The sequence below is a fragment of the Acartia tonsa genome, chromosome 8, assembly GCF_053477335.1.
Source record: "Acartia tonsa isolate MP-2025a chromosome 8, ASM5347733v1, whole genome shotgun sequence".
Taxonomy (NCBI): Eukaryota; Metazoa; Arthropoda; class Copepoda; order Calanoida; family Acartiidae; genus Acartia; species Acartia tonsa.
Genome location: NC_137267.1, coordinates 39892064 through 39912839, shown reverse-complemented (window position 1 = coordinate 39912839; position 20776 = coordinate 39892064). Strand labels below are relative to the sequence as shown.

The window sequence follows — 20776 nt, the reverse complement described above, 5'->3', positions numbered from 1 at the left end:
AAGCCTGATAATCCCGCTTGGTATTCCTTTGAAAATGCCTGTCCCTGTTATCCCTGTGATAAGGTTTGGGATTGGGTGATTTTGTAGCTATTTCTCTAACGGTGGATTTCCTTCTATGATAATTTGAGATGGCCTCTATTTTGGCAATTTGTCTGTCTCTGTAGTTAGCTCTTCTCTCTTTAGATTTCGAAGTGTTGGTGTTGTGGGTTCTCTTGTGTTCTACACTCGTTGTACAGTTTGTGCAGAGATTCCTTCCAACTTCAAGTGAACCACTCGTGTTAGGTCTACCAAGTTGTATTGTGTTCAGTTTCTGTGAGAGTAGAAGTTCTTCTGCTGGCTCTGCTACTTTTGTCCGCCTGTGGGAAACAGTTTTCCACGAGTCTGATAAGTTAGCTTGAGTTGATAGTGAGGCCAGAGATATCGCATTCAATTCAGGGCTCATATTCCTCTTGCCAATTTGTTCTGATTCTTCTAGATTGGATATTTGTATTTCCTCATAAGCATCGGAGTCTCTAGTGTCTGTATTAGCTGAAGGGGTTTTTATACCAGGTGTTGTCGAGCGTCCCCGACAAGGAGTGGTTTCCTTATCAGCTTCATCATCCTGCTGGCCTTGCTTGCGGGCAGATGACATGATAATAGTTGTAAAGTCTTAGAACTAATTGTAAGTTCTTTTAGATGCCTGTGAAATGTTATACTATTTTTAAAATAAAAATAGCGGAAGTTCGAGAGGAGTACAAATAATGGGTATAGTTTAAAACAATCAAGAATCTGTTTAAGTTAACAATTCTTTGCTTTAAAATGTGTTTAGCTATAGATGGGTGTGATATCTGCTTCACCTATAGTTGTTTCTACGTCGTATATACGTGCGTGTGAGCTTTTGGTTGATATTCTAAAAATGTGCGCTAATGCACCCTTATCCTTAATTAAGCTCAACTGTAGAAACACTCCTACTTAACTTTTATATAGGTTTGTTTATGGAGTCAATTTGAGCTAGTTAGCTATTCAAATTGGTTATCAAGTTAAGTAATGTTTGCAGCGGAGTTAATTTGGGTATGCTTATATACTATCGCAAATTAACTTTTAGTTTGCTCAGGAGTCGACTTTCCTAGCAAATTATGGTTGTCGAGAAAAGAAACAGCAATTTATAATCCTTGTTGAACTCTTACTTCACTCTAAGGATATGTGTTTATAGCCTACGATCTACTTATTCCTGTAAGGCTATTATGAATATAACTTACTAAGGTTCACTCCCAAAGGATCGTCTATATTCTAATAATATTGCAACAATTTTGCCTGAATGTCAAAGATCTCGCCACCTCTTACTTATAGTTGTATTAGGGGTTTCCTTCCAATCCTATAATGTAATTTGCGCAAAATTGGGGCTTCACTTATGACTTCAATTCTTATAACTTTAGTAAGATATACAATTTAGATATACCTATATTTATATACGTAAAGATTGTTTTCAAAATTATCTAACCGGATGTAATCTAATTATAATTAGTAGTAATACAATATTCAAGTGCAAGTTTACTCTGAGGAAGTGTGAGATCCTACACTAGGTGGCCAACCTATAATGTGGAGGTTGTCAATCAAACTTCAAAGGAGCCTATCAACTTTGAATTAAGCAATACTTATACTTTTTGAAAACTAATCTAACTGATTTTAGTGCACTTTTTTTTTTAACTTATCTAAAAGTAATCTGTTAGGTTATAAAAACTCTGGGCTATATGTAGACACACTTTTATGTTACTTGGTTATAGTCTATGTGCTAGTAAGCCTAAGTAAACATACGTTTCTCGATATGTAAAAAAAATTTATGATTCCGGATATTTAAAGACAGTAGGGTACTTTTCCGTAGTACTTCTGCTACTTCTTTTAGAGACGTCCTACTCTCCCAAGGTAGGCTGCTGCAACCTCCTGCTGCGTTTGGTTTATAGAACTTTGTCTCTTAAAGTGTGCTATTCAGTACATATAGGGCCTATATTGTTGACTATACTTTTATATCACTAATGGTCACTATCACTAGTAATTTACTTGTCTTCACTTTCACTGCTGAATCCTGGTGGTACATGAAATAGAAATGTTAGCATTAACAAAGTAAGTAAAAATTTAGTTTTCATGTCCTACTTATTGTTGAGAGAACTGTTTATTGTATTTATGTATGTATTTGTAAGGAACATACAAACAAAAATTTTCTAAGTTAAGATTGAATTAAAACTTTCTAAGTCAAAATAAAATAGAATCACTCTAAGTCCAAGGTTGGAAAATTTTGACTAAGTCCAAAAAGTTTCTAATGAAATTATTCTAAGTACAAAATCAATAAATTTCGGCTTAGGGAAAAAAAAAATTCTGAAAATATCTTAAGTGCAAAATTAGTAAATTTTGACTAAGTCAAAAAAAATTTTTATTGAAATTATCCTAAGTACAAAGTTAGTGAATTTTGACTAAGTACAAAAAAAATTTCCTTTCAATGAAATTATACTAAGTACAAAAATTAGTGAATTTTGACTAAGTCCAAAAAAATTTCCTTTCAATGAAATTATACTAAGTACAAAAATTAGTGAATTTATCTTAGGACAAAAGAAATAGAATCACTCTAAGTCCAGATGTGGAATATTTTGTCCGAGATGAAATTTCCTAACAGTCCATTCACAAAGCTACTTTAGAGATTGTCCTTAAGTCAAAAGAAATAGAATCGCTCTAAGTCCACTATTGGAATATTTTGACTAAGTGCAACTCTCGCTAAGTTAAGGAATTTAAAATCATAAAGTATTAGAGTGTTAGAATTATCCTTCACCAAAAGAAATAGAATCTCTCTAAGTCCATAATTTGGAATATTTTGGCTAAGACAGATATACTCTAAAACAAAATTTTCTCTTAAGTGTGGAAAATGAAATTTGTTAATCTAGTTGGAAAAATTGCAATTATTACAAGTCCGTATTTTGGTAAATTTCCAACCAAGTTTCCAATTTCATAAAAATTACTGTAAGTCCAGAGATTCGAAATTCTCTCTGTAACAAAAGAAATAGATCGGTGCTAAGTCCAAAAGTGGAGTATTTTGCTCAGAGCATCAGGAAGTCTCTGGAATTATTGCTGATTGCATACAGTAATTTGTTTATACTTATATCATTCCAACCGATCGATGTTGAGAATATCTTTGAAACTTTGAAATATTTTGTCTAACTCAAAATTTTAGAGGCAATAGTTATTTTGATACATCCGCATATAAATCAGAATTACATTAGGAATATAAGTCCTAGGCATGTATAAGTAAGTGCAAATCTCAGAAAATCGGTTCTAACGGTACCAAAGTATTAGTACAGTTTAACTTGAGTATAAATGCTACAAGTTTGTAATAATCTTTTGGCCCTTTACTACGACTCAAGAGTACTAACTGCTTTCGGCATATTGTTTCAGAAACATGGCTCCAAAGACAATATGTATCCCAACTAACAGCGTTTCCCGTGTTCTATAGGATTTGCTCCTAAGTTTTCATTTAATAAGACAGTTCAAAATGGTCCTTTACAAATAGTATTTTGATAGCTTATAAATGAAAAGTTACTCCATGCTTGATTCTTAATAAGTTCTGGTTTAAGTATCAAAGATTCAAGTATTTCAACACTTAGAGAATTTCCGAATAAGTAAAAATCATACTAAGTCCGAAGATTTATATATACTCCGCCACCTAGCACAACTCCTAAATTTCAAAATTCTGACTAAGTCCAAAAAATCAAAATTTTGCACATAGCTCAATCATAGATTATTCCAACCCAAGTGTTTTACTAAAGAGAGGCGGACATGGAGGTGCCGGTGTGCTGGTATTCTCTAGGGCCTCTAGAGTGTCAACCAGTGCGAGTGTCCTTATAGGGCGGCGACCAATGGCCACAAATATGCTAGCATTCTCTAGGGCCTCTAGAGTGTCAGCTAGTGCAACTGCTCGTACACGAGGCTCTCAATTGCATTTGTGTCGTGCCTTTCAGTCCCTATCTCTTCAAACGCCTCATAGTCCTAACCTTGCTCTCAAATAGTTTCACAGGTTTTGGTAAATCCGATTTTGCCATAACTACAATTATTCGATTTTGGTAAAAATACCTGCCTTAGGCGGTTCGGGTACGGTAAGGAAAAAAAAAAGAAAAAAAATTTATGAAGTAAAATTTTTCCAAGATACAACCGGTAAGTTGCACCATTGTGTGTGCGAATGGGGCGTTTGTCCATATTTAGGTATGGAGACCGCTCTTCTATGAGTACTACTAAAACCTAATTTTAATGCAATACACATAGACATTCTCATCGTCGGTTCGCTTATTTAGAATGCTTAACCCTCTATTCCCACAAGTATAATACGAATTTGGTTGAGCTGGTGGAAGCTCAACAAAAGACCCACGCGAAGTATTATGTTGCTTTAACCTAAGAATAAATGGTTGGTTTTGATATTCGATCAGAATTATATAAGTATATTAAGTATTAAGGAAGGAAAATGTTTTTATAAAGTGTATTTATATTACAAGTGCATAAGTTAAGTATGAAAATATTTACAGGATAAGTGTTAAAGTTATAAGTAGAGTAGGACTGAAATGTGCCCTAAGTCCCAAGCAGTGAATTGTGCTAAGTGTTAGAGTTCTAACATAAGGCCTGAGCTCAATTCATGCTAAGTACTAAGGGGCCTAAATTTAAACTACAATGCATGCCAAACAACTAAGTCATTACCTTTTAAAGCCAGAAAGAGAAGTTGATGGTAGGAGAGTTAATAAATAACTGAATAAATTCAAGAGGTACATGCTATAACATTAGCTCTGGACCAGGATTTTAGTGTTTGTCTGTGCAATTAAATATCTGTGTGTTAATATGTGATGTAAATCAGGCATGGTTGTAGGCATACATATATGTACTGGTTGTTTATATGATTACATTAACTATAAACATAATATCTTTAATAAACATATACTATTAGCAAATCACATACAGATTACCATGAATAGGCTAGCGTTACCCATATATGGTGTCATATAGGTAAAGATAGGCCTATGAATGCATAAATTGATACAAATAATGCCTTGGGCCTAGCTAAAGTAATTGTGTCTTGCCCCTGAGTGCTACTAGATAATTGCAGGGCACGTGTCAATCAAAGATTCATAATATGATCTATAAAGTGTTGACTTTATATCAAGCATAGATAGATAGTTATAGATGCGAAGCATTTCTGTAGAAGTCTCATATGTACGTTCAAAGAATTTGAAAATTGAGGATCGCATCTCCAAAATTAAATATAAAACCATGATTATTCCAGATAAAACTAAAATATTTCAGCGGGGTCTTTTTAAGAAAATTAGAATTAAAATTTTCAAGTTCAATTTTCATCCCCTAGGAGTTACCACATAATCGTGACAAGAAAAGCAAAGATTATTTATTTAAAATTTTGAACAACTTTGCTTTTATTAAGTCTATCAAAAAACCTCTCTATATATGATTTATTTTAGACCTGTGACCTTATCAAAGCAACTGATAAAAATTAATTAATGAACTCCCTTCACGAGTGGTTTTATGAAGAAATTTTTAAAAGCAAACTTGTTCAAAATTTTAAATAAATAATCTTTGCTTTTCTTGTTATGATTATGCGTTAACTCCTAGGGGATGAAAATTAAACTTGAAATTTTAAAATCTAATTTTCTCAAAAAGACTCCGCTGAAATATTTTGGTTTTACCTGGAATCCTCATGGTTTTATGTCTAATTTCACCATAAATAGGTCCCAGAGCTCGGCACTTACTTTTGTCTTGATTCAATTGCAGCCTGGAGTGACTTAAATACTTATTACAGTTAATGAAACAAAATTGAACGATAGTCCCAAAAGTTTTCTGTTTATTTGTCCTTCAAACTATTAAAATATAAGAATTTGGCAGTTATCTGGTTTTATAAAATGACTCTTATAATTGAATGTATGATGGTACCATGTTAATCTATCTGAAAAAGGAAATTATTTTTTTTTATTTTTTACTTCTACCTACCTAATCTTTTAACTGTTTCAGGTAGTTGATATAAACAGAAATTTTTTCTTGCAACAAAATGGTGCGACTCAGTAAACAGGAATTCAGGTTAGTCAAACTGTTTTCCAGTATGGCTTAGGAACCGATTGATATTTAGCTGGATTAGAACCGGTTCTCAGTTATACTGAAAAATCATGTATAGCAACGTTTTACAGATTATTAAAATAAAAATCATAAAATTAATACATACCAGTTTTGTTATACTAAAATGTTTTTTACTTTCTACAATAAATATTTCAGTTGTACATAAACTCTCAAACAATTAGATACACCATATTTCAAAGTAAAAAGATTTGGATTTTATTTTGTTTTAAAAAATTCCTTTTTTCAAAGTACTTAATATTTTTAACCTGTTTTTTGTTAAACTTATATTAATTTTAACTAGTATGAAGCTTGTTGTTTGTTTATAGACTTGAGAAGGCTTGAATAAAGCGAAATATATTTTCTACAAAGAAGTGTGTTTTTACTGTGTAGTTAGCTCTAGCCGCGCGTTTTTTGAGACTTTCTACGTTAATTTTGTTGTTCTTTTTCAGAGATTTTCTGAAAATCGTATTTATCTGTATTGGATGGTATATAGTCAGCTCTACTAATGGAGTTCTAGGTAATTTTTTTTGATTTTTTAAAAGAAAAAAAATCACACTAGGTAGATGTAGTTTTATCCTAGGTACTTTTTTTACAACATTTGTTAAAAATGTATTCTTTTTAGTCATTTGTATAGCCCTTAGGACCTCTAAAACAATGGTACCTAGGCTCAAAATCTCTATCTGTCTGCTGGTAACATACATACAAAATAGTAGCCTATTTTAGCCGAATTCTATTAGATTTCATTTTCTAGGTTTATTTAGGTATTTAAAAGTGTTAAGGAACAAATATTTCCCATCGTTCTATGCAGTTTTTCGATGTCTATCTGCCAAAATTGTAGGAAATATTACCTAGTACCTGTCTATTTAGATTTTTGCGTGGCTTGGCAATTTTTCATTGGCCCTCCTCCGATCCTTTCCCAAATTTTAAGTCTTTTATGTTTCTTTTGAACCAATGAACATCCTTTATAGCAATAAATGAGAATTAATAATACAAGAAGAAAGCTTAAAAATCTTTAAGTAGTTGATTTTATTGCCTTTTTGTTTCAGGAAAAACAGTTTTGTCACAGTTTCCTTATCCTATGACAGTTACAATGGTGCATTTAGCTTCTATAGCCCTATTTTCTACACCTTTATTAAAGGTAAATGTAATATTATATACATTATACATATCTAGAGAAATAGATGCCCATTGCTCATTTTTACAAATTAATACATAAAAATAAATATTTTAAGTGTCGTACCTAGCTATTCTATAATTAGGGTAGGTCCGTCCAAATGTCACAATGTAAAAGTAATGGCGTTATCCTCTTAGGAATTTATTTTTCGATTTTGAAATTTTTTATTACTTATTATCTGGCCTATCCTGGGCTGGCGGCGAATTTCCTCTATAATGATACGAGCATAACATGAACACAAAAAATAAACTGGGACGATGATCCTTCACGAGGCTATTCAATCAATCAATCAATGCTATGTTTCAGATGTTACAAATCCGTGAACACGAGTCTACCTGGTCTCACCACAAGAGTATTCTACTTCCACTAGGAAAAAATCCACTAAAGCTTGTGAATTTATTGTATTTGAAATCAATTATACTGAAGTAACAAAATTTCTTCGTATGTTTTTTTCTGCAAAGATCCGTGAACGGTTGGATAGATCGTTTCATAACTTACAGAGGGGGGCGATTTTACCCCCCAAAAATACTTTCTAAACAAAAATGAATGTTTGAGGGGATCCCCTCCATCACCTCTAGTGGTTGCAGTAGAGTCTTATGTATGGGCAGTCAGAAATTAATACTTAATAGGTATAAATTTGAGAAAAAGTATATTTTCAATAACCCACTGAAAAGAAATTAAGCCAGTTTTTACTTGCAAATTTGATTAAATCTCTTTAATTTTAATATTGCTTTTGTAAATAAAATCCAAAAAAGTTCACAATACTATTTTCTGTTGTTTTCCTTGTTTTTTACTGTATCGTCAACATGGTAATGGATTTTTTTTGTCTCCGCAGCGTTTGGAAAGTTTGTATCTAGTGTCTTTTCCCACATTTCACTATGGAAGGTAAGAATTTGAAATTTTCTAAAAATATGTTAAAATATTTGTTCGTTTACGCTGTTTTTTCATATGAAATGTATAAAATAGGGGTTAATAAAGCACACGATTTTTTAAATAACGCATATGTCCTTCTTCTCTATTCATTTCCACACCAGAATATATAAAAATTTTAATTCAAAATTCCAAAGATTTTTTGTAAGTAAATCTATTAATCTCTTTCTTGTTTGTTGGCAAAAATGTTTATATTTCATTTACAGGTACCTGTATCATATGCCCACACTGTGAAAGCGTCCATGCCAATCTTCACTGTTCTTATTTCAAGATTTTTGTTAGGTAATATTTTGTTGGTCATAGAAAATAAAAGTATATGTATATAGAAATATTTGATTTTACCTGTTCATTTTTACGAAACCATTAAAATCTGATGGATGTATGCAGTGGCTTGCGGTAGATATAGGGGTGTCAAAATCATCCTTAAAATTGAAATTGGCCTGAACCTTCTTTTATAACCCCCTATTCGTTTCATACCCACGTTCGACGAGTCGCTGTGGACGGCACTGGATGTTTGACTAATCCAAAAAGCTCGTTTACCTTAGGAACTATTATCCTTTTGAAAGAAAGTTCATCTATGTCTATTGTCTAATGAAGATATTTTACAGAGAAAATAAGAAATCCCTATTGAAAAATATGCAGTTTATTGAAAACATGGGATTATTAAGTGTTTTTCTTGCAAAAAAAAAATTATTTATGGTTTAATTAATCTATAACACAAAGTAGAACGAGGTCTGTCTGTTTGTTTGTTTGTTTGTCTGTTGGTTTGTAGCGAAGGATCTCGCTAACCGCTGAACAAATCGGGTTCTCCTTTACAGGGTAGCTTCTCATAGGTCCCGGGATGGTTTATAACTATTTTCTTGGAGGGTGGGAGACCCCCAACCCCCCCAAAAAAATGAAAAATCCCCCCCCCCCAAAAAAAAATTTCTTTTTAAAACTAAAATTTAAAAAGTAGGGTCGACTACCCCCCCCCCCCAAAAAAAAAAAATCCCCCCTCAAAGATTTTTTTTTCTTTCTTTTAAATCTTAAATACGAAAAATTGGTTTGATCAAACCTCTTAGGGAAAACCCCTAGAGGCTAGGGGCGAAGCCGCTAGTATGGTTTAAAGCAGGACACGTGTCATGCACAGCGAAAATGGTTGGGTAATAGATATTAATAGGATGGTCAACATATTATAATATTATTCACTTTAAATATTTTAGGAGAAAGACACAGCTATAGTTTGTACTTGTCCTTGTTTCCAATAGGTAAGAATTAACATTAGTTTTTGAAATAAACTTAGTTAGGTACCTAAATGTTGAAATGCTTTAGGTTTATTTTAAATGATTATAGAGTGATGACGTTCTATAGGGTTTGTATGTCTGTACACGAAAAAAGAGTATTTTTGTCAATTCAAAAAGGCCATAGTATATAGAAAACTTATTTATTATGTATTCACTGTAGCATGTAAAAGTCTTTTCTGCAATGCATTTAATTTAAGATAGGTATATTTTGGCGAACAAAGCACCGTCTTTCAACTACGGATGGGACGATTACGCTAGTCTCCAAATTTTTATACGTTAGCTCAACAACTTTTGGGTCAATAATGAATTTTAATTGATTGATTCATTAAGTTAAGTGTCCAAACAATTCAACCACCAATTAATCTACAGAAAGGGTGATTTTGTTTATTACCATTGGGGATTACCACCAACTTAATTTGAAGGCCATTGTCTTCTCTTTATATCCCTGACCTTCTTACATCTTGCAATTACATTTCCTAATTTCAGTGCTTGGCGTAGCAACTGCAACTGTGACAGAATTATCCTTTGATGTTACTGGCCTTGGTAGTGCCTTGATAGCGACTGCTGGCTTTTCATTAATGAATGTATACAGTAAAAGGGCCATGAAGTAAGTTTCAGTAATTTTGAACAAAACAAGGATAACCACATTCATAATAGCGGAATGGAAGGCCTTGATTGCTACACTGGGATTTTCATTAATATGTATTCAGTATAAGGGCCATAAATTAAGTTTAATTATTCTAACTGGAATGATATTATATTATATGATAATCCATAAAGGCGACGCGGTACACTTTAATGCCTACTGCAGGAATTTCTTTAATCTTTATGTAAGAGTAACAGGATCACTGTGTGTACAGAAGGATATCGCTAACTGCTGAACTGATACGGTTCTCATTTACAGTGTAGATTAAGATTCTCATAGGTCCTGGGGTGGTTTATAACTATTTTGGGGTAGGGTACATAAAACCTCCAATAGGAATCGCCAAAAAGTTTCAAAAATTTTAAAAGCTGTTAGATTGCTCAAGTTTTATAGTTCATGTTTCTACGTAACCAGCGCCACCTATCGGCCTCAGTAAATAATTATCGGTAAACAGCTGATCTCAACATAGTTTTACTGTCTATCCGTTAAGCTAAATAACCTTTCTATCTATCTTTCTATCCCACTAAATATCTATCTATCTATTTAGAGAAACTGGTATGCATCATCTACGCCTTCTACACAAACTTGGACAGATTTCTGCCTTAATGTTTCTACCTGTTTGGACTTTGGTAAGTGGGAAATACATTAGAATGGTCCCTCCTACTGCTACTATGTTATTAATAATTTCAATGATGTCTATTTTAGGCTAAGGTATTAGTACTACTACTATACTAGTAGGTACTAAAGTTTGAAGTACCTTGAAATATATTCTTCTTTTATGTTTGATTCACCTAATAATGTATATCAATATTAAAATTCATAATCAATTTCATCATTAATTTTTATGTTAGGTTGATCTGACCAGTTTCCGAAAAGATTTGAGTATGGAGGTTGTTATCCTGTTAGCCATTGATGGTTTCCTTCATTGGATACAGAATATTTTGGCCTTTACACTCCTCAAGGTGATATTTAGTAGCAAAGCTACGATTTATATGAGATGGGTCACTATAATGGTTTAAAGGTCACTTAGAAGGTTGAATTTATATATTTATATGGGTATATCTAATTTTGTGTATCATAATTGGAGGCAGCGTGTCGAAGCCGTTTGATTTTGGTGCGGCTCTGGCTCCGCGGAGCCGTCTGTGATGATACGGCTCCAGCTCCGGCTCCGACCTAACATCAAGAAAAACTCTACATATTTTTTTCTCCCAAGTCTATTTTTGACTTTTGAAGGTTTTAAAAGTTAAATTTTTGATATAAATGGACTTGAAAAACTTAAAAGGGGCATTTGCACATGAAAAAACAGAGTTACAAAATTATAATTTATAAAAAATCTCTTTATTTATCTAGTCCGGAGCCGGAGCCGTTTATTAACGAAAAATACGGCTCCAGCTCTGGCTCCAGCAAAATATGGCGGCTTCCGGTTCCGGCTCCGAAACACTGATTGGAGGTAAATTAGTTTTTCGTACATTGTCCCATTCGATGATACACCTGACTTTCATGTTCTCTAATAAAGTGAAACTTAATTGCGGCGGGCTAAAATAACAATACCCGGCCATCCAACCCCTTTACCCCATCCCCATTCATTCTACTGAATTGAACAAACTGATCAAAAAATGAGTTCAATATTAGAAACCTAAATTGACGAAAATTTTCCCCCGGTTATGAAATCCACGTATATTCTAAATCCACTTATCCATATTTTTAGATGGTTGTTCCGTTGACATACGCCGTGGCAAATGTAACTAAAAGAATATCGGTCATCACTGTTTCTCTGCTCTTGTTGAAGAATCCTGTAACCGCTACAAATGTATGCGGAATGCTTCTTGCAATTGGAGGTAAGTAAGGTTAATTCTTGTTTGTCTGCCTGTCACGTGGTCTGACTTACCACTGGACCAATATGAATTTCTTCCTTGCTATAGTTGCCTGGAATTTATTTTGCAATTTTGGGGAAAGGATACAGCATCCTTCAATTTATTAAGAACTTTCGACGTTAGAAAAATTTAAAAAAAAACCTTTTTTTAGTTGTCCATAAAGCAAAATAAGGGGGAGGGGTTTTCCGTGCTCTACTAATCACTTTGCGTGGAAACTGCCCTTCTCTCCATTATTGAAATATAAAAAAAGAACTATATTTGATAAAAAGACAGACAGGAACATTGGACTGTTTATTAAACTAGTCCCAAAAGTTTTATAATAAAATTTTCTTATTCGTTGGCTTATTGGTAGGTTCATTAAGTTGAGTGTCCAAAAGTTTCCATCATTAATTGTAATCTACAGTAGGGGTATTTTGTACATAATCATTGGGGATGTACATCAATTTGTCGGCCATGGTCAAACCCTTTAGATTCCTGATTCTAAGATAATGTTTTGTTATAGGTGTATTTTGTTATAACCTGGCAAAATATCGCGAGAACCAAGCTAAAGACAGCCTCCCCTTGTCAATGTCTAAACCGGTTCCATCCAGGCCCTTGTGGCAAAATCATCTCACTTTCGATCCAAAGGTAAATTAATGCTTTTGTCTCAGGTGTGTAGACTATGTCAAGTATATATAATACGTAGATATTGTTAGAGATTCTCTCATACCCTGATAAAATGTTTCTCCCAGCTTGCTAATATAATGATACCCCCCGTCCCTTATGACTATCCAATCCCCACTCTTGATCATGGAGGAACGTCTTGACCAATACCTGAGCAACTTAACACCCCTGTCCTGGATAAAATGTTTATTTAAAAAAACATGCGCATTCAGTTTTTTTCATTTTCTGATATATTTTTGTCCCCCGATTCCAAAAATGTCTTTCCTAAAATCCTGGCTGTTCTATAAGATCTCCAAAAATGCAAATTACTTTTGTCACTGATTTTTCAATATTTTTTTCAAATAACTAATGTGAAATTTTGTCAAAACATGTTATAGTGAACAGTAAAAAGGGTCTTACACACCTTAGATTATACATTCCTTGAATGCCAACAAGACCTGACAGAATCAATAAAAAATATCTGCCGGTTTAACCATTATTAACTGTTAAACATCATTTTTGGTTTTAACCAGAAAAGACATTGATGGAGCCGTTTTTCAGACTTGACTAAGAAAAACAAAGTTGTAGAACTTGCCAAGCCTAACAATAGTTTGTAGAAGGACATATGCCTAAGGCACACTGTTACAGCAGTGGCAGTGATTATCTGCATTACAAATAAATAAAACAGTGCTTAGCAACATTGTGACCATTTTTAGACCGGAAGGACTCGTAACAGGGGGACCTATACATCAGACAAAAATCCAATAAAGACCTAACAGAATATAAGTCAAAAATTTGAACCTACCGATGACAGTTTTGACCGTATTCAACTGTTAAATGTAAGAATTTTTTCCCAAAAACACTTGAGTAATTATTTTTATTTGTGCTTTACCAATAAATACAAAGTTGTAGAATTTGCAAGGCCTAACAATAATTGACATGTATGTATGTATATAGCCCTGATTCTCTGAAGTTAGGATTCAGATGCACACAGAAATGGGAGGTGAGAATCCTTTGACCAATCATAGATTGGTAAGCTTTATGCACAGCTGAGTGTATTCTTTGTTACATTTCAATCTGAACCACAATTATCATGGAAGATACTCAATTATTACATCACCCTGGCCTAGAGTTTTGACAGGTGTTCTATATTAAGCCACCCTTGTTAATGGCACTCTCATATGAATGAGGAGCAATTGACAGGGGAAAGCATGATATAAGTTGCTTGATATGTAGAATCCTAACTTTTTACAAATCTCCCCCCTTACAACCCAAGGGCATCTCAGGGAAGGTTGCGCGATTACACTCAGACAAATTGCAACTGCATTTGTCAACCAAAACGTAGTCTATGTAGGGACTTAAACTTGGTTTCTCCTAACAAGCTTGGTTCTGTGATCTTTGTATCTTTTTCTAACTGTTCTCTGAAATGACAAGACTCCATATAGGACAAGCATATTCCAACAAACTTGCAATGGCCTTGTAGGTCGCTGTCATGGTCTCCTTGTCCTAGCCCCAGTTAGAGCCACAGAGTGATTTTATGATGTTTATTTTGGTGTGGTAGTAGAGATTATCTGGGTTGAAAGTAACTGAACCCACAAGTTTCAATGATGTTCTTCATCTTTTTAAAGGAAGGACTCATATTGGTGTGGTCTGGAACAAACCAATGAGAACAGAATTAGATGAGATTTTAAACCAACCAATCACTGTTTTGACCATTATTCACTGTTAAACTTCACAATTTTAGTTTGTCTCAAAATGTCCAGAAAAGTTTGTCCTAGATGAATGCCAATAATGTCAATTATTTTTAGGACTAGCAAGTTCTACAACTTTGTATTTATTGGTAAAGCACAAAAAAACAGTTACTTGAGTTTTTTTGGGGGGAGGGGGGAACGAAAGTCCTGACATTTAACAGTTGATAATGGTCAAAACCATCATTAGCAGATTCAAATTTTGAAAAATCAGTGACAAAAGTAATTAGCATTTTTGGAGATCTTATAGAACAGCCAGGATTTCAGGAAAGACATTTTTGGAATCGGGGGACAAAAATAAATCAGGAAATGAAAAAAAACTGAATGCGCATGTTTTTTTAAATAAACATTTTATTCAGGACAGGGGTGTTAAATTGACGACAAAAATTACATTGTCACAATATCTTGAGGTATTCTAGAAAATATAAAAACCGTAATTGAACAGAAAACGTATTAATAGAAAAATATGAGCGTTATATTGGTCTTTTTATCGCGCAATTTGTTAACTAGGTATAGGTCTTATTTTTTAAAGGTCATTTTTGGTCGGTTTTTATGATATTCTAGTAACGTCACCATCCGTTTGGCCTACGTTAGCAGATGTTAGATTTTTTTTTTTTTGGGGGGGGGTATTCGTTTTACTGAACGGACGGACGTACGGACCGAGCCTAATTATAGAAAAGCTTCGCTTTTAATAAAATTTTATTTTCAGGTTCAAGTAACAACCCCACTATCATATCTAGACACACAGATAAAGAGAAATCAATAGAATCATGAAAATATTTTATTTATATTTGCAACTAATAGGTTATGGTGATTTCAAAAGTATTATAAAATAAAATAATTATATATGAAAAGACATCAAGATTCAAGATAGATCATTTTCATTGCTCATAACTAATGAAGAAAAAAATGTAATTTTATTTTCAAAATTGTTGACACCTTTGGTAAGAAGTGGCCCTTTTTTGTATTTTTTGTTCTATATATAAAACACTTTGATCTAAAAAATCTTTTCTTTTATTGAATTTTTATTTTTTTTACAAACTAGAGGTGTTCAATAATTTTAATCTGAGTGAAGAAGTTTTACCTAATTGTAATAGGATTCTAAAATTTACAATAAGCTAGGTTAAAAAAAATATTTAAATCATTTTAACACATGTGATATTTAGATTTATTTAATATTTATAATTATTCATTGTTAGATTTTAATTTTAAGTTACTTTTATTAAGAAGTCTATTTTGTTTGTTAACAATTTTTATAATATTTATATACTTTTTACAAAGATAAATGTATATTTTTATTTTTATATGTTGTTACTTTTATATTTGACAATATTTTATGTCGCCTTTTCATTTTCAATAAAATAATTGAAAAAAACCTATTCAAAATGTTTTTCGTCACTTAGATAACCTTTTACACAAGTCACTGAAACCTTTATTTGGATCCTGGACAAACGCAGGAGTCCCAAACGTCGGAGTGGACAAACGCAGGAGTGTGAAAATATTAATTTAATTAAATAATTGTATACGTATTAGATTAGGTTAAGATATGAATGGACAAATAAGCTCCCCGTAGGGGTTAGGCATTTAAAAAACCTGTAGATTGTCTAAAATAGGTAAGGTTAGGTTAAGTGTCCACTCCAAAGTTTGGAACTCCTGCGTTTGTCCTAGGACCTTTTTTTTTGGAAAACTTCCTTTATCGTTTACACCCTCTCTGTTTACGCATAATGGGATATCTGTAGAGCAGCTGCGCTCTCAATCATTTTAATTATTACCAGATAGGGATATGACATTGGACTGTAAATTACGCTGATACCCAAAGTTTTATAAACACAAAAGTTTTTGGTGCATTTTTAAAATACACTGATTGGTTATTTTAAACTAGCAAAGTGCAATAGTTTCAATCAATGATTACAAAACACAACAGGAATACTTTTGTTAATCATCGTATGGGATTTACATCTATTCATCTTAATTGTCTTATCCCTTGAGATTCCTGGTTATTTCAAGTTCTAACCTGAATATTTAAAAATCACTTTCTTAAATATACTTTAAATTACAGAAAACGGCGGATTTTTCCCTAAAAAATTCCATTGTAAATGTAAAAGTACGCTTGTTTGAAGCGAAGCTTTGTTTTAAAAGCGTCTGTACATCCATACGTAATGCTTCGCTCTTTTCGTTAATTTAGGCATGTTAGAAGTGTCCTATTATTTTAAACTTTGAATGATGATTCCTGTAATTGATTTAGGTACGATTTAGAAACATTTATAACATTGATTCCTAGGACAATAAGGTACACTATTTTTAGCATAGCATCTCTGTTTTATAAAGGTAAGTATGTCATTAAATATAATTCTGTATTAGAGCAATTTTTGAACTTACTTTCAATTTTGTTAATACTATATACATATTATTTGTAAAATACTTTTTTGTTTGCTTCGTATTATTGTCCGTTTGTTTTACAGTTTGAATTCATAGCTTCTCTTTTATGAATGTTGTCATCCTTGTTTTGAATAAACAATTTTAGGACATACTTTACTTTGACGTCATAAAGTCAGTGTTTTTGTAAAGTAGCTAAAAGCCAAATACATTTTTTATGATTCAATTCTGGGAAGGAAAGGATATTAGACTGTAAATTACACTGGTAACCTAAATTTTAAATCACGTTCTTCATTTGCGGAGTCAAAACTTTCATTTAATTATAATTGGCGGGTACAAACTAATAATTTCTAAACTTTTTCACCAATAATTTAAATCTACATCAACCAAGTTAATTTTGTTAATCATTCAATTCATAGTCCATTGTCCTTGTCTTATCCCTGAAAATCCTTGGATTTATAATTAGAATTTTTGTAAAGGGGAGTTTAGTTAGTTATTATCAATGACTAAAAATTGATGAGCTAAGCATTTTTTGGATTTGTTTGGGCATAACCCCATTAACTAAAATAACAGGATGTCTCTCGATTGTATATACTATGTATGTATTTCCGCTAAAATTTCCTAAACGGCTCAGCCATTCGTTCCTAAATTTTCAAGGAAGTTATCCATAGGTCCAGGGTAGGTTTTAGGCTATTTGGCGGGGTATTGTGCCACCCCCAAGAGAAATAAATTTTCTCCCAGAAAATCTTTTTAAAATTTTTGCAGTTTTGAATAACATTTATTAAGATTTCGAGAGAAAAAACAGCGAAAGAAAACAAGAAAAAAGGAATAAGAAAATTGCACATGAAAAAGGCATTTAGTTAGAAACAAAGCTGCAATATTTTTGTTACTTGAAATGTTATATACTTGTTATTGGGGTAAATGGTATCCAGACATTCCCCCCCCCCAAAAAAAAAAAAAAATATTCATGGATAAATTTTATATTCTTTTATTTAAATTTTTAAACAAATTTTAAAATAAGTTCAAATACGGTTTGACACTCCCCCCAAACACACAGACACCAACCTTAAATCGGTTTTTGCTCGCCAAGAACAAAAAAATCCTCATTTGCCTATCCTATAGATTCTGTATAGTAGAGTAGGGAAAGATATGGGCAATTGAATTATGTAACCTAATCTGAATTTTTTAAGGATTAAAATTATTTCAAAATTTAATATAAAATATATTTTTAGGTTAAGATAGTACACGGAGGGGGTGTTACCCCAAACTCTTCCCTTATATGGTTACAACCCCCCACCTAGGGTCTTTAGGGGGAAGGGGAGTAATTGCTAGGGGCGCTGCTAAAAGTAGGATTATGTGTATTATGTAATGTACTATGTAACACAACAGGTAAAAACTGACTTAAACATATAGTAGCGGAGAATTTGACAATTTTCTACCCCTCCTTGCTAACCAAAATAATTGAAATAAATACGTATATAATTAATAGATCTGGATTTTACTGACTTTATTGACAGAAACTTTAAATATCAGGGATCTTAGGGGATAAGATGATAAAATTCAGGGATCTAAAGGGATAAGATAATGGCCAATTAATTGATGCATATCCACAATGATGATAAACAAAAATACTTCTGTAGGAAACGTCTAGACAATAAACTTAATGAACCAATCAATAAAAGTCACCAAAGTTTTAAAATCAACGAATAAGAAAACTTTCTTATAGAACTTTAGGGACTGGTGTAATAAATGTGTTAAACTTTCTGCTTATTTATGACGTCTAAATATATTTTATCTGCTTCTTTTTGTTTTAGGTGTTTTTAATCTAGGGTTAGAGCCCCCCGCACCCCGCAGGGGCTAGAAATAAGAGAAAAGCTACTGTAAAAAAAGAATCGCCTCTTAAGGGGCGCTGCCACGAAAGAGACTATACCCCATTCTTTTTATAATTCCAGTATAATTATGCTTTAATTCACAATTAGTTATATTCACAAAAAAAAACAGCAGAGAAAGCCACATCTCACCTTACGGATTGACAGACGGACAGACAAAATGAATTATAAAGTAGATGTGTTGCCCTCTATGAATAGAAAAGCTTTGCTTTTATACAGATGGAAGGAATTTAAAAATTGTAACTGTATCTAAAGTTATGACGAATATAAAAGCTTTTGTGTTTATTTTCAAAGAAGTATTGATATTTGAATTTTTAGTGCAAGACTTTTTAACTTTGGGATATTCGTAACGCAACCAATCAATTTTCTTTAAATCTCCAAAGTTGCTAAGCTAACGAATAAATATTATAAAAACCGTGGGAACCAATGTAATAAATAGCCCAATGTCCCCTCCCTCCCTAATTTTTAAAAGCGAAGCTTTTCTACAGGGTGTTTTTTTTAATAAGACAAAAATATTACTTAATTTAACCCACTTGCCATTGACAGAAGTTAATGATCTATATCTTAATTTCTTCATTGGGTTGGGGAGTTTTGTTTGAGAAAAAAATACTTAGCGATTTTCAACAAATTATGCCTTAAAAACCGGTTTTTCCAAAGTACCTATTTTTAGAAGATTTTTGAATCATGACAAATTTAAAGGGTGTGCAAAAATGCATACATTTTTAAAATTCAAATTGCGCAGATTGTGTTAATAGTAGAAAAATGCTATGCATACCATTAGAATCGTCGTATACTCTAGTTTTTGGAAATATATGGTTCATACTTATGCTTTTTGTAGTATAGAAGCTACGATGGATAATGTGAGAAAGGTTGAAAAGTTTTAAGTCAGTTGGGACATTTTACCACGTAGCTCCTAAACTATGCGTAGAACAGGAATAGTTCTTTAATATCTAAAATCCTGAATTTATGATGATTCTAACGGTGTGCAACACATTTCTACTATTAACACAAGCTGTGCAATTTAAATTTTATTTGCACACCCTTTAAATTTGTCATGATCCAAAAATCTTCCAAAAATAGGTACTTTGGAAAAACCGGTTTTTAAGGCATAATTTGATGAAAATCTCTAAGTATTTTTTTTTATACAAAACTCCCCAACCCAATGAAAAAATTAAGATATAGATTATTAACTTCTGTCAATAGCAAGTGGGTTAAATTAAGTAATATTTTTGTCTTATTAAAAAAAAACACCCTGTATAATTAGGGTCGGTCCGTCCGTCACGAATAGCTTCTTTCGTTAATTTAGACATGTTAGAATTGTCCTATCGATTTCAAATTTTGCATGGTGATTCCTCTAGTAGTTAGGTACGATTTAGAAAGCGTAGCAACTCTATATTCATTACCAAAATGTCCGTACGTCCATTTTAAACATGTTGATTTTTTTACTTTTTAAAATAGCTTTTTTCGTTAATTTAGGCATGTTAGAATTGTCCTATCGATTTCAAATTTTGCATGGTGATTCCTGTAATAGTTAGGTACGAGTTAGAAAGCGTAGCAACTCTATAATTATTACCAGAATGTCCGTACGTCCATTTTAAACATGTTGATTTTTTTTACATTTTTAACAACAAATTTGTATGTGACCTAATTATCCGATTGGTCTGATTTTTGGTATACTGATTCCTGGGACAACAAAGTACAATATTATAAACGAAGTAACTCTATAATCAAGTCCTAAAAATGTAAGTATGTCCATAATCATTATCCTGTATCAAGCAGTTTTTCAACAAATTACTTACAATTTTGCTTTGACTCTATACATTCGCATTCTGATTTTTCAGTTCTGACATTATACAAGTGTTAATGTCCGTTTGTCCTACCGTTTCAGAGCTTCGCTTTTATGGATGTTGTCATCCTTGTTCTCCAAATTTCCGTCCAATATTTTTAGATTGTCAAAAATATAAAATTAACAACAGTTCAAGCCCCAAAACAAAACTCAAAATCCCTTGGTTTTTACTTGTTAAGCTTTGTATTTTTGGCATTGAAACTTAACTTATAGTTTCTAGATGATGTTTGCAAAATTTAAGT

General features: G+C 32.6%; 1 protein-coding gene across 2 annotated transcripts in view; it reads left to right on the top strand.

Annotated features, from left to right (window-relative positions):
* LOC145326936 (solute carrier family 35 member E1 homolog) overlaps positions 1-15451 on the top strand; it is a 31507-nt gene extending 16056 nt beyond the window's left edge. Inside the window, exons 2-14 of one of the 2 annotated variants that reach the window (XM_080170386.1) lie at positions 6028-6093; positions 6579-6646; positions 7176-7267; positions 7610-7673; positions 8139-8188; positions 8440-8515; positions 9436-9480; positions 10003-10123; positions 10707-10788; positions 11011-11121; positions 11868-11997; positions 12536-12660; positions 15133-15451. In XM_080170386.1, the coding sequence (XP_080026512.1) occupies positions 6065-6093; positions 6579-6646; positions 7176-7267; positions 7610-7673; positions 8139-8188; positions 8440-8515; positions 9436-9480; positions 10003-10123; positions 10707-10788; positions 11011-11121; positions 11868-11997; positions 12536-12660; positions 15133-15189 (1050 nt within the window). In that variant the 5' untranslated portion in view covers positions 6028-6064 and the 3' untranslated portion in view covers positions 15190-15451. The remainder of the gene's footprint in view (positions 1-6027; positions 6094-6578; positions 6647-7175; positions 7268-7609; positions 7674-8138; positions 8189-8439; positions 8516-9435; positions 9481-10002; positions 10124-10706; positions 10789-11010; positions 11122-11867; positions 11998-12535; positions 12661-15132) is intronic. The other variant, XM_080170385.1, reaches the window with a different exon arrangement.
* The last annotated feature ends 5325 nt before the right edge of the window (positions 15452-20776 follow it).